This window comes from Synchiropus splendidus, chromosome 5, assembly GCF_027744825.2.
Source record: "Synchiropus splendidus isolate RoL2022-P1 chromosome 5, RoL_Sspl_1.0, whole genome shotgun sequence".
Classification (NCBI taxonomy): Eukaryota; Metazoa; Chordata; class Actinopteri; order Syngnathiformes; family Callionymidae; genus Synchiropus; species Synchiropus splendidus.
Genome location: NC_071338.1, coordinates 15,122,786 through 15,135,137, shown reverse-complemented (window position 1 = coordinate 15,135,137; position 12,352 = coordinate 15,122,786). Strand labels below are relative to the sequence as shown.

The 12,352-nt window shown below is 43.3% G+C and overlaps 2 protein-coding genes across 5 annotated transcripts in view; one reads left to right on the top strand and one right to left on the bottom strand.

Moving 5' to 3' along the window:
- Window positions 1–152: 152 nt before the first annotated feature.
- On the top strand, window positions 153–5,303 carry traf6 (TNF receptor-associated factor 6). Of its 4 annotated transcripts, none has more exons than XM_053865910.1 (9): window positions 182–260; window positions 341–414; window positions 624–952; window positions 1,090–1,240; window positions 1,408–1,566; window positions 1,646–1,717; window positions 1,873–1,950; window positions 2,101–2,412; window positions 3,598–5,303. In XM_053865910.1, exons 3-9 carry the CDS (start codon window positions 624–626, stop codon window positions 4,213–4,215), a joined length of 1,719 nt encoding a protein of 572 aa, XP_053721885.1. In that variant the 5' UTR covers window positions 182–260; window positions 341–414; the 3' UTR covers window positions 4,216–5,303. The 4 variants fall into 4 exon arrangements, with proteins under 4 accessions (XP_053721888.1, XP_053721885.1, XP_053721886.1 ...); XM_053865911.1 differs by having other exon boundaries at window positions 218–260; window positions 327–414; XM_053865912.1 differs by having other exon boundaries at window positions 227–260; window positions 345–414.
- trpm5 (transient receptor potential cation channel, subfamily M, member 5) overlaps window positions 4,546–12,352 on the bottom strand; it is a 24,931-nt gene continuing 17,124 nt past the window's right edge. Inside the window, exons 15-26 of the mRNA XM_053865914.1 lie at window positions 12,058–12,170; window positions 11,874–11,984; window positions 10,024–10,282; window positions 7,678–7,796; window positions 7,470–7,602; window positions 7,225–7,399; window positions 6,845–7,013; window positions 6,581–6,759; window positions 6,371–6,503; window positions 6,219–6,291; window positions 5,367–5,457; window positions 4,546–5,282 (exon numbers count right to left, since the gene is read on the bottom strand). Coding sequence (XP_053721889.1) covers window positions 5,215–5,282; window positions 5,367–5,457; window positions 6,219–6,291; window positions 6,371–6,503; window positions 6,581–6,759; window positions 6,845–7,013; window positions 7,225–7,399; window positions 7,470–7,602; window positions 7,678–7,796; window positions 10,024–10,282; window positions 11,874–11,984; window positions 12,058–12,170 — 1,623 coding nt within the window. The 3' untranslated portion in view covers window positions 4,546–5,214. The remainder of the gene's footprint in view (window positions 5,283–5,366; window positions 5,458–6,218; window positions 6,292–6,370; window positions 6,504–6,580; window positions 6,760–6,844; window positions 7,014–7,224; window positions 7,400–7,469; window positions 7,603–7,677; window positions 7,797–10,023; window positions 10,283–11,873; window positions 11,985–12,057; window positions 12,171–12,352) is intronic.

The following is a 12,352-nucleotide window of genomic DNA, read 5'->3' as shown; positions in this document are numbered from 1 at the left end:
AGAGTCCATACTCCACACTTAGTAATGCTCCTTATAAAATGTCGTTCTGCGGAATGATTTAAAGCCATCATGGTATTAGCATCAATACGTTATTATCGTAAAATACAAATCATATTGAGCCTCAATCAGTTTTGCTGGATCCCTCGTTTATTTATTTTAACCGTTACAATATTCAACTCCACTAGGTGGCGATATGTAGCTAAACGGAGTTGACATCTATCAACGAGCAAGAAGCTTGGATCGAGGAAGAAAAGGGGAAAGTAAGTTTTCGGTGTTTCCGGAACACCATATAAATGTTTGACAACTTGTTTCAGTCTTGAATATAGTTTTAATCCTTAAGGAAGGTGTGTTACCAGGATAAACTGCTTGAATTACGGCGAGGTGTCTGCAGTTGTATTCCTTGTCGTCAACACGGTCAGTATCGGAAACTGATGTCGACTTTATGCTTGTCTTTCGTTGTTAAATTTGCACACCAGATTGTGCTCTCATTTTAATGACATCCTCTGCAAGTACTTGGGGGGGTGACTAAACACTTGCCCAATGTTGTAACTGGCAGTATTAGTTGATAGTTTTGCGTTGTTGGTTTTATGAGCATTCTCTCTCTAAAACATTGCCACATGTAGATGGCGTGCTATGATGGGAGTAAAAGGAGCTTGGAAGAAGACAGTTTCACCGCCGGGACAGAGTTGTCCAGCTGTGCTTTGGCAATGATGGCGAGGGAACGAGAATCCCTGCCAAGTCCTTCAGAGAGTCCTGGAGCCTTCAGCAACAGCGTCAGCAACACATCTTCAAGTCTTCAAACGGCTGAACTTACACAAGGTTACGATGTAGAGTTTGACCCACCTCTGGAGAGGAAATATGAGTGTCCCATCTGCCTCATGGCTTTGAGGAATGCCATTCAAACACCTTGTGGCCACCGCTTCTGCAAGAACTGCATTAAGAAGTCGATCAGGTACAACATTCTCACGCTCGATGCATGACACCGTGCTGAACACCATGCAGTGAGTCTACAATAGATGAGATGTCCCAGAAAAACAAACTATTTTGTGTTGTGACAGATTCAAATCTGTTGTTGTTTCTCCACCACAGGGATACAGGACAGAGGTGTCCCGTGGACAATGCAATGCTGTTAGAAGACCAACTATTTCTTGACAATTTTGCCAACAGAGAAATTCTGTCCTTAACAGTCCGATGCCCGAACACTGGCTGTATAAACAAGATGGAACTGCGGCAATTGGAGGTTAGATTTTTTACACTGTAGTTTTGAAACAAAACTATTTCCATCGCGATATTATCACGTGTCACCACATGTAGTTGAGTTTAACATCTTCTGCTGGTGTGTGTCTATGCCTTTGCAGTTGCGTCAATAACTAATCAATTTTCATTTTGCTTTGTCTTTTGTGCCAGAATCATTTGAAACAATGTGAGTTTGCGACTGCAGAGTGTCCACAGTGCCAACACTCTGTGATGAAAAGTGACCTGGAGAATCATAAAACTTTAGAGTGTCTGAGGAGACCTGTGTCGTGTCCAGACTGTGTCGCCTGCTTTGTTTATGAAGAGAAGGAGGTGTGCAGACAAAACAGAGCTTTCTTAAATGTGTTTCTGTGGGTGCTAATTCTGATTCTTTTTTTGTGTGTGTTTGTAGCTTCATGAACAGCAGTGTCCTTTTGCCAATGTTAAGTGCCAGTACTGTGACCTGGATTTGATTCGAGACCAGGTCAGCTAGTGAGGTTGTTTTCAAAGTATAGCATTGGTACTGAATGCTGACATATTATGCCATTTTTGTATTTCACTACGACTGTATCTTCATCTAATGTGCCTGATTGGAAAGAATAGAAAATGTTAACTGAAGTACTTTTTGTCCTGTTACAGATGGAGTCCCATTGTGAAACAGATTGCCCAAAAGCGCCCATTATGTGTAACTTCAGTGACTTTGGTTGCAAAGAAAGGGTAAGTTGGGTTATTCAAACCGTTGCTATCAATGTGTCTTCATGTTGAATTCTGTGTATGAATACAAATGTACAAATGAGCTCTGGCATCTTCCACTGACTAAGCGAAGTTGCCCTTAAAACTTTACAGAATGTTTTTGCTTCCTCCCAGATGCAGCGCCATGATCTGGCTCAACACATGCAGGAGTTCACTCAGATGCACATGCGCTACATAGCAGACTTCTTAAGTGGCCTCAATCTGAGCAGCACTGCGCCCAGGTCACTCCGCGCCCTTGGTTCCTCTTTGTCCTGCGAAGACCAAGGGGCGGCGTCTGTACCAGCCTTTAGACAGTCCATCAGTTGCAACAGCAACTGTGCGGTGGGTCAGCAGAGCCAGGAGATGCTGAGGATCCGTGAGATGGATGCCCGGTTAGTTAAACAGGATCATCAGCTGCGGGAGCTCATCATCGTGAAAGATAACCAGGTATGTTCCTCATTGGTTTCGATCCATCCCCTCAGATTTAAACATTTCTCACTCACTCATGTGTTTCAAATGTTGAAGTCCACACAATGAGAGAATTTACAGAGCAAGCTAATGTAGTTATTGTAGCATGTTCCCCTTCTGTCTGAAATATTGGTGATGGATGGGTCAAATGAACAAAGCCCACTGTGACGTCACACTGGGCCCAACTCTGACCCCGCCCACCTGGCAGAGGCTTGTCTGCTTTGCATCAGATCAGAGCCTTAATATGTGATTCAAGTTGGTTAGTTATTAATTTCCACCTGCTATGTGCGTGGATGAACTAGACACTCGGGGACACTAGGAGAAGCAATCTCTGATAATCTGTTGTGTCTGTCAGGCAGACACGGGAATGAGAGACAGAATGGAGCCATGTCTCAGTCGTTTAATCTGTAATAAACTCAAAAGCAGTCTTTATTGGTTTTGCCAACAGACTCCATATTCAACACTGAGGTCTCCTTCCACGCTCACGGTTGTAAGTTTATTTTGAGTCTGGAGATACTCCGGTGAGTGTCCTCTGGTCCACCAAAGCAGGAGCTCCGCGTATCTTCATCTGTAAACAACCAAGAGCGCAGACAGAACGGTAGACATCAAAGAGGAACCACCAAAGAGGAAGTGGTGCTTTGGCTCTGAGTGATTTTTACGGACAAATGTGGAGTTTATATGGCGTTTAAGAGTGCAGGCGCTCCCGTTTGACCGTAGCTGCCAGTGGAGGCGGGTTTAGATTTCCCCCTGACCAATCACAGCAGTGTGGGCGTGGCCAGGGAGAACAAGCTTTCAGATACTGGGAAAGCGTTTTGGTGGATGGTTTGGGCTTATGCACATTTTCTAATGTAGATATTTCAAATCCCAGTGTGTTTTGTGCAAACAGACACATACTGATATGTTCAGTAGAGGTCCAACATCATTTTAAAAGACACCCAAACTGTCAGATTAGTTCCTCTTTAAATTTTTCACCAGATCTCTTCTACGATTACGGCCATTGTACCTTTCATTCTCAAAAGACTTAATAGTTGCTCCTTAATAGAAAGTCATGTTTTCTCTGTTAATAAAACTGATCAGTACTCAAGTACTGTCCTCTCTCAAGTACATTTTTGTTCTCCTCTGTTTCTAACTATTTTAAATACATGAATTCCTTCGGCTCCTCAGGCAGGACAGCTTGCAGAGCTCCAGCGAAAAGTGTCAGCACTTGAGGAGACTGTGAAGGAGCTGGAGGCCCAGCAGTGTCATGGTGTCTTCATCTGGCCTTTGAAAAGTTTCTCTGCCCTGCTGAGGAACCAAGAAGCCGGCCACCCTGTCGTGGAGCACAGTCCAGGCTTCTACACTGGTCACCCAGGCTACAAATTGTGTCTGCGTTTACACCTGCAGACTCCAAATGCCCCGCGCTGTTCCAACTTCATCTCTCTCTTTGTTCACACTATGCAAGGAGCTTTTGATGGACTGCTTACTTGGCCATTTCAGGGCACCATCCGGCTAGCCATCCTCGACCAAGGCCCGGAGGGTCAGCACCACATGGAGGTGATGGAAACCAACCCGGAGCTGCAAGCGTTTCGGAAGCCCACCATGTATCGCAACAACAAAGGGTTTGGCTATGTGACTTTTCTGAATTTGCATCAGTTGAGTCAAAGGGCCTTTGTGAAGGATGACACGCTTCTTATCCGCTGTGAGGTCACGCCGCGTTTTGACAATATGTTTCACCGTGAGGGGCCTGCCATGCAGCCAAGAGGGCCTGAGGTCAAACCGCTAAATTTTGAGTTGCCAAACTGAAGCTTTTACCCAAGATCCAGACATCTCACTTGCTGCTCATATCAATATGAACTTACGCTTGTAGTTGCTTCCGCTACACTGTGTGCCAACTTTTTAAAAAGATTACAATCATTAAAATTCTGGAGAGTCTTATCAATTCAAAGGTACAGTTCATGATAAAATGGTCTACTTGCTCTTTCTCTTTGTGTGCATTTCATTATCTTGAGGATTCTATGTACTGAGTGAGTTATTTATTAACTTAAAACTGGACTTTTAATGTTCTTTCTCTGTTGTGAGCAGAAGTCACTTTGAACAAACGCTGTTTAGCCCAGTGCATATTGTGTTCTGTCGAGCAATTTTGATCATTATGGTTTTTCTGTATACATGCTTGGATGCCTTGACCCTGATAAACAGGGTAGAAATATCGACAGAATATAAACCTCTTTAGAACAAATACAACAGTTACTTGTGTTTTTGGGTGATGCTTTTATTCTGTCTGGAAACAAACCTATTTCAGCACAAGATGACTTCTGATGGAACTGGACAAAAATAATCACAACAATTTCATTTAGTAAACGACTGTTTTGAGAATTGCGTCAAGGTGACCATAAATGTCAAAATTTTAAAAGTGAAACATTTCAAAAGTTAAGTATTTAACAATAATGCCACGTACAAATGTCAACTAATCATGGAAAAACACTGTAGTCAAGTTACTAAAGTCAATATGAGTATATTCTCAAAAGAGCTTGACAAAATGTGTCACATATGGAATTGGTCAGTGGTGCATGATGCTGCTGCGAAAGTCTTCGTATTCCAAAACTGTGAGTCCAGTAGAGGAACCACAAAGCACCGAATTGACCTGATCCAAAATACAACAGTAATGTAGCCCTGCTTTAGCAGATATTTAGTTGACCAATCATCTGTGCCTTTTGTTGTGTAGAAACAATTTTAATAAAGATATTTTCTTCTGTTATAATTGTTTTTCTTTTTTTATTGTTTATTTCTGCACAATAACCTGCTTCATTTGCCAGATGTCTGCTGGTCCTGGTTCACTTTCTCTTCTCGCTCTGAGTGCCCTGTCAAAGTTGCTGCATTGAAATGGTACAAATATTAAATAAACAACATTACCATCATTCCGAATTTTGCATTAACAACTTTTCTGCCTGACTTACCCGGTGCTCTTGGAACCTCTCTCTCACACTTGAGTGTACTCAGAGCGAAGCACTCAGCCATCCAGGACAACACTTCTCCACAGTATCTCACCTAAACAGAATCAAAGTTGTTAATAAGTCACATCATTTTATTATCCCGGGCTCAGGGCTTTTTTTAATCTGAATCAAATAAACCGACCCAGCCCTTGCTCTTTCTTGAATGTGAAACACCTTTGGTCCAATTTGATAATAAACTTTTATTAATAGTGCCTCTTCAGACATTATTCACTGTCATTCAATATTGTAACAAAAACCAACCTGTGAAGCAAGCAATTTGAATACAACATTCTTGGATAAATAACTGAACGTCGGTCGCAGAGATGAATAACATAATAAACAATAATGGATTGAACAATTGAATAAACATTGTTCTTACTATATGTCTAAAACTGCAAATGAGAGCCACACGTCATGTGCCTGTCTCTCCCTGCGGCCGGTTAACTGGGACTTTCATTAGAGACGGAATATTGCCTTGCATGTAAACAAGTGTTTTTATTCATGGCTACGCTCTGTGGAGGCATTATCTGAGTCTGCGAAGGCGCCCAGCCACTGCCAGAGTTATTAGTGCTGGGCTGGTGAAGCTTCATGAAGCTGCATCCTCAACTTCAGATCCTGCTCGCAACTATTTTAATAGCATTTAAAAACAGAACATCTGTTGGAGTCACTAGAATCCATGCGGCTTTTTCAGCCCCTCATTAATAGTAAGACGTTTCCCTCTTGATCAGTGCATCCACAGGCAGCAGATAAGACATTACATCCAGGTTTTGCTCAGCAGCAGTCGGCATGATGTTGCCATTATAAATTGAATGTTACCTGCGCCTCCATGGAAACCAGTCGCTTCTCTTGATCTTTGAAGCCCCCCACAATCCTCAACAAACTTTGGACCCTGCAACACCCGACAGACTCACATAAATCATGCAGCATTATCAAAGTCAGACTCTATATTTAGAGGAAATGTTAATCACTTGGACGAGGTGCTCTTCAGTCGCTCCTCGCTGCTCTCCCCGTGCTGTCGTTCCAGTTTTGCTAAGTAGTTCTCTTTCTGCACTGTCTCCCACGTGATCAGCTTCTGGTCAAGTCCCGCCGGTAATTCTCTCTCTGCAAAGAGGCGCAGGAAACTCAGCTTTAGAACTGAAGTACTGTTGTTGTAGTTTACTAGAGGAAATAAACAGCACCGAGATGCTCCTGTTTGGACTCGGGCTGTTTGACCAGGCTCAGCAGGACTTGAGACGTGTGGTTGATGATGATGAAAGGTGGAGCAAGAGCGGGGCGGCTGTGATACTCCACAATCAGGTTGTATCTTTGGAACTTCCAAAATATGTCAGTGTTCCCCTGCACCACCTGGAAGGTGTAGCTTCAAAATCGAAAGACGTCTTTGCTCAGGCGCCAGTAGCAGATGGTCTGTCAATGTTTCATCTAAGGCAGCTGTGGTTGTTTACCTGAACATGGCAATGAGGAGGTTGAGGAGGAGAACATTTGTGACAAGGAGGAAGATGACCAGAAGCAGGATGACCAGCCAGTTGGCGTACACATTTGGGCAAGGCGGTCGCAGTCCCGAAATAATCTCCTCAGAGTTGTTGGTGCAGTTCATCTCAGGCATTCGAGCAGCTTCATGCGTGGGAAAAAAAAATTAAATCAACCCTTACCTTTGGAAAGCAGTTGCAGAATTTACTTTTATATTAAATCATTCTCATAGAACCAGTTAGTACACAGTTTGGTGCACAGCTGTTGAGCATTTATTTATTTGTTTTTGACAGATTACTCATTTGAACCGTGGCACAACATCACTCTTAAAAAGCTCGATAAAGCTGAAACTCACCATCTATTTCCTCCAGTGGAATCTGTCCAAAAATGTGCAGGTAGGGTCGATACAGTGCTCTGCGGAACACCCAGTCAATTCTCGGGTCATTAGGGTGCAGCAGCGCCTGAGTGGCCACACCGTAGGCAATCAACCACACGCTCAGAAAGAAGAGGAAAAAGAAGACATCTTTCATCTGGAAAGGAAAAGCAAAATGATGACTTGAAATGATCGGACAGTTTAACTGAAAGGCATTTTTCTGTCACCATCCTCTCCACTATGATAATCTTCGGGCCCAGCTGCTTGTGAATGGCAAATATGTGGATCAGACGCAACGTGAAGACCATGAAGTCAATGGCCAGCACCGTCCGTCCTGCCTCGTACGTTCCATCCATCATCCTTGACAGGATCACAAATCCATCACAGTGAACAAGAGTAGTGTGTGGTTTCCGACTGAAGCACGGTCGCACCCACCTGCATGACACTCCTACAACAAACAGCGAAATGGCCACCATGTCACTCTTGTTCCAGTTGTCCTCCACGTAGAGTTTGAACTTCTTCAATATGTTCATCTCCTCGTCAGAGAAAAAGCTCTGAAATTAAACAGCAGTTCATGTGTCGGGGGGTGGGAGGAAACTGGAGAAAGCAGGTGAACTCCACAACCCCAGGACCTCAGTTTAAGGTGGGACCTAACCCACCTGGTGGAAATGTGCCGCTGTGAATGCTTTCCTAGTTTGACAGTGGTGTCCCAAATCCATCAACCCCCACTGCAATAAAGTGTTTTAGAAAGTCCCGAATTGACTTTTGATCGTGTTTATGATCAGCAACAATAAGGAGCCTGGTCAATAAGGATTTACAAACAAATGCAACTTAAATTACAACAATATTTCTTTTAATACACCAACAAATACAACAAGACTTTTTGGCGATTTCATCACTTACACTATTATTCCACCCCTCAATGTTGACCACTTTTTAAAAAGAGGTTTCAATCGTGTTTTAAATCAGATGTTCCATTTGAAGAGACTCAAATGGAAGCACACGTCTGAGTGCAGTGACTCTTTGTTAAAATAGTTTCTGACATATTGTCCAGTTCCTCAAACAAACAGTGGAGAATAATCCCTGCGTGACAGCTCAGGAACTGAAACTGGATTTGTCAGAAGGCAGTACACTGATCTCAGCCCTGGAAATACGGTGTACATGGCCAGAAAAAGGCCTTGGGGTCAGAATTCCCAGGTGCACCCATCTGCTGACACCAAAAGTTGACTCCTATTTTCCAAAAAACACAAGGACAAACCAGACACTGTTCTCTGGAGCAACATTGAGGGCTCCTTGGGCCAATGGATCAATGATACGTCCAGATAAGGATGCAGAAGCATATGAAGATTAGAACCCAAGAACGGTGGTGGGTCAGCTCTGGCCTCGGGTTGCTAGGCTCCTTATGGTAGAGGGGAATCTCCAACGTGAGCAAAATACCATGAATTCAATTTTCTACTCGAAAGTCTTGGGTGTAAATGTAATACAGCCACCTGGGAAATGACCTCCCAACAGGACATGGATCCTCCAATTCTACCATTGCTTGGTTGCAGACGGAGAGCTGGGAGATTCACAAACACACCTGCACTGGAGGTTGAAACACAACTGTATCCTCTTATTTTTGAGACATGCATGTGCATCAATGGAAAGAAGGAAAAATGAACTCCAGACAGCTGTGGAAAAAACAAGAAAGAAAGACAATGTGCTGGCAGTTCAGCCATCTGTTGTCTCCGTTGGTGCCAGTGTACCCTGGTGTCGGCGAGATCAAGAGGGCAAAAGATTAAGCGTATGTGCCGAGTTCAGGCAGTTGTACTACACGAGACCAACTTCTTTAATGAACCGATTCTCACATTTGCAACTCACTATGCATTCGGAATACCCTCTAAAAGCCACAGCGGATGTTTTCCCAACGATAAAAGCCGAACCACCAGGGCATAAATAACAGCCTTGTGCTGCTGGGCCGGCGCGGCATGCTGGCACAGCTGAGTTTAAAATGACCACCAGGCTTGTTTTGAAACTGTGTTCAGTTCGACAAGCAAACATACTGGCAGCTGACACAGGACTTTCATTTGAGATACGTGTCGGGTTATCAGAAATTCACCGAGCCTTAATGAGCTCTTCCTATGCTGTACCCCCTCAAGCATGTTTTATCCAATTTGTCTCGCTATATTTGCATAATCCCGTTAGTAGGTAAACCAAAAATAGGTCAAGATATCTGGAATACTGTTGGCATTTGAGTAAAGTTTAACAGCACCTGAACCTTTATGTAAAATAGCCAATTGCGATGATTGAGCATTAGAAAGAACACACTTTATCAAAATGGCAGTGCATGATATATTCATCACCCCCTGAGCTGCTGGCGTACTTGAAAGAGATTCATCTATCCCAAGGTCATCTCTTTGAAGACATCTCTTAGCTTGGTCATGTTCGGGATGTGCTGCGAGTGCTACAATTCCTTTTTTTTTGGGTACCTGCGCCGTATGTTTGTTTCCAGCGAGAGGACTTTCTGAGTCAGCTGAAGGAGAAGAGCAAAAGCGGGACACATCTGGGGTTTCTGGCCCAGGAGAGGTAAAGCTCAGCGAGAACACTGAGATAAAAGATAATGCTTGACTGACTTAGTTCACCAGCAGGGAATCGGTGTGAGCTCTTTAAATCCCCTGAAGGAATAAATCCATTTCAGACTCAGACGCTCACAATTGTTTGGTCTGGATGCTGAGGAAATTTAAAAGTGCTACTTCATCAAGTGCTCATTTGGTTTTAAAAGACCATCTTTATCTTGCTTACCTGGCGGAGTTCCTCCAGCACGAGGGTGAAAACCCAAAAGTAGAGCATGATTTCTGGGGCCCCAGGGCCAAATGGGGGTGGTCTCCGAAAGTCCAGCAGCAGCACGTAGGTGAACAGACAGAGGAAGGCGAAGTACATGATCACGTTGCCGAGGAAGACGGTGACAGGCGCGCTCCAATAGCGACGCCAGCGACGGAGTAGGAATCGCCACCATACAGAGGCGCAGCTCTGGACCACCGGACCTCCGGACGGAGTCTCCCTGCAGTAACAACAATAAGGAATGCAATGATTTGGCAGTCACTTGAAGGTCCACTATAAACATTCTCGCCATTTTTTCCGCTTCAGAATGACCAATTTCTCAACATAACTCCAACTAAAAGGACACTACTACGTTGTTGATGTTCTTTAAGTCCGATCCCTGCTGCTGTTACAGCATATGACCATCAATGACACAAATACAAACAAACAAACTGGTTCATCAAAAGGAACAAATATATGTGTCCGCACACTAAACACCCATTTAAAGTCTGTTCAGTAGAAAGTGTCTTTGTCTCCAAGAGAAAAGTGGTATGAAGAGGAATAAGTACATGTTATTGAGATACGTTTGTGCAGCTTTCTCTTATATGTATATAGGCAGTAAAAAAAAAGGCAGAATTCTGAACTTGATTGAAAAAAGTTTTTTACTTTTTTTTCTCAGAATTCAGACTTTAAAGTGAGAATTCTGAGGAAAAAGTCAGAATTCTGAAGTAACTAATGCACAACCTAAGTGGAACCACAGATTTACTGAGATTGCAAGCACAAATTAAAACAGATGGTCACAAATCACAGTTTGGATGTTTCACAGCTTTGATCGGCTTATTTGTTGTGGGGCAAACAAGAAATGAAAGTGAATTCTTCGCTGAAGCTGCATGACGTGCTGATGAACAAGGCCCTTCAGCCCCTGTTTTGAACAACCGGTTCATTGAAACCCTCCATCATTTTTAAACCATGGAAGCCTTGAACTCAGCCCTGAAAATAGGGCAGTGCTTCAACAGGGCAGTGCTTCACTAAATCTCATTTCTCTATCACTACAACAACCTATCATTTGCAAAATCAAATGTGGAAAATTTAAGAAATGAAAAATAAAATTCATCTTAGTGTGTTCCCACAGTCTTTCACTATACTGATTAAAAAAGAAAACGGAAAAAATGTGTCTTCTGTCATTGCTGCGTTGATTTTTGTGCATAGAAAAAAAAAATCAGATCAGATCAGCATCAAATCTAAATTTTAGATTTTCTGTGAAACATGCAACTTCACAACCTTAAAAGACGCAAGCCAACGCACTCCTGATCAATAACTGTATCTCTTCCAGCGTGTTGAATTTGCATGTGATTTCAGTCGAGTGAATGAGGTTTCCTGAAACAGTGTCCTAACTTTCTGAGCTCAGTCAGTAGGTGGCACTCTTGGTTTAAAAATGACGACAGGTTTGGTCGCTATAGTTGTTTAAAGCCAAATATTATGCGGCATACAACACCATCTAGTGGCTCTGAAAATGAGAACACTGTTTCATGAAACCTCATGAAACCATCACTCGTCCAGCATAAGTCTAGTACTTGTGTGTTGGGTGTGTGTTGATATTGTGCAGCAGCAAATTGAAATGAAACTTTTCAGCCTGAAGTTCTGTCACACTCAGAAAAGCAAGAGTGAAAATGTATTCAAGCGCAGGTACTCACATATTACATTTGTAACAAATAAAAGTCACACTGTTAAACTGAAGACAGTCTGTCATTGAACTTGTTTAAAAAGACGTGAAGCGCTGACTATCACGCGTAAATAGACGCCATCCTTCCGAGATGTGGCAACACACTCACAGCGGGTTATCGTCATGATCATCATCCGTCAGCAGCAGAGCTTTTTCTGTGTCCAGACTGTCGAGCTCCACAAACTGTTCTCTGCCACTGCGGTTATCCAGCTCCTCATCACTTGTAACACAGAGTAGAGATTGAGGATCGCGTGGAGACGCGCGGCACAACAGACCCGTGACAGTTCAACCACCTGAATTTAATGAGGTTTGTCCAGATGAGAGGCGGGCAGAAGAAAGACACCACAAGTTTGGATATCCCCGTGTCTCTCTTCATCGCTCCCCACCAGATCTTTGTCAGGAGCGCCTGCAACCAACAACACGCCGTTGTTATTACGCGTCAGTCAGAAGAGCGCCGTTTGACTGCATTGAACAGCGCCATGTGATCCAGCCACAAGGGGGCACTATACGCCTTTCTATAATTCCACACAATCCGTTGATAAGATCTGCAGGTGATTTACTAAATCATTTCCCAATTAAGCTTCTCGT

What these genes read in the sequence shown, in the direction of transcription:
- traf6 (XM_053865913.1), top strand. Translation starts at nt 624, where the DNA reads ATGGCGTGCTATGATGGGAGTAAAAGGAGCTTGGAAGAAGACAGTTTC. An exon ending in TGCATTAAGAAGTCGATCAG is followed by an intron (nt 953 to 1,089) that starts GTACAACATTCT and finishes TCTCCACCACAG; the next exon opens with GGATACAGGACAGAGGTGTC. An exon ending in TTGTTTATGAAGAGAAGGAG is followed by an intron (nt 1,567 to 1,645) that starts GTGTGCAGACAA and finishes GTGTGTTTGTAG; the next exon opens with CTTCATGAACAGCAGTGTCC.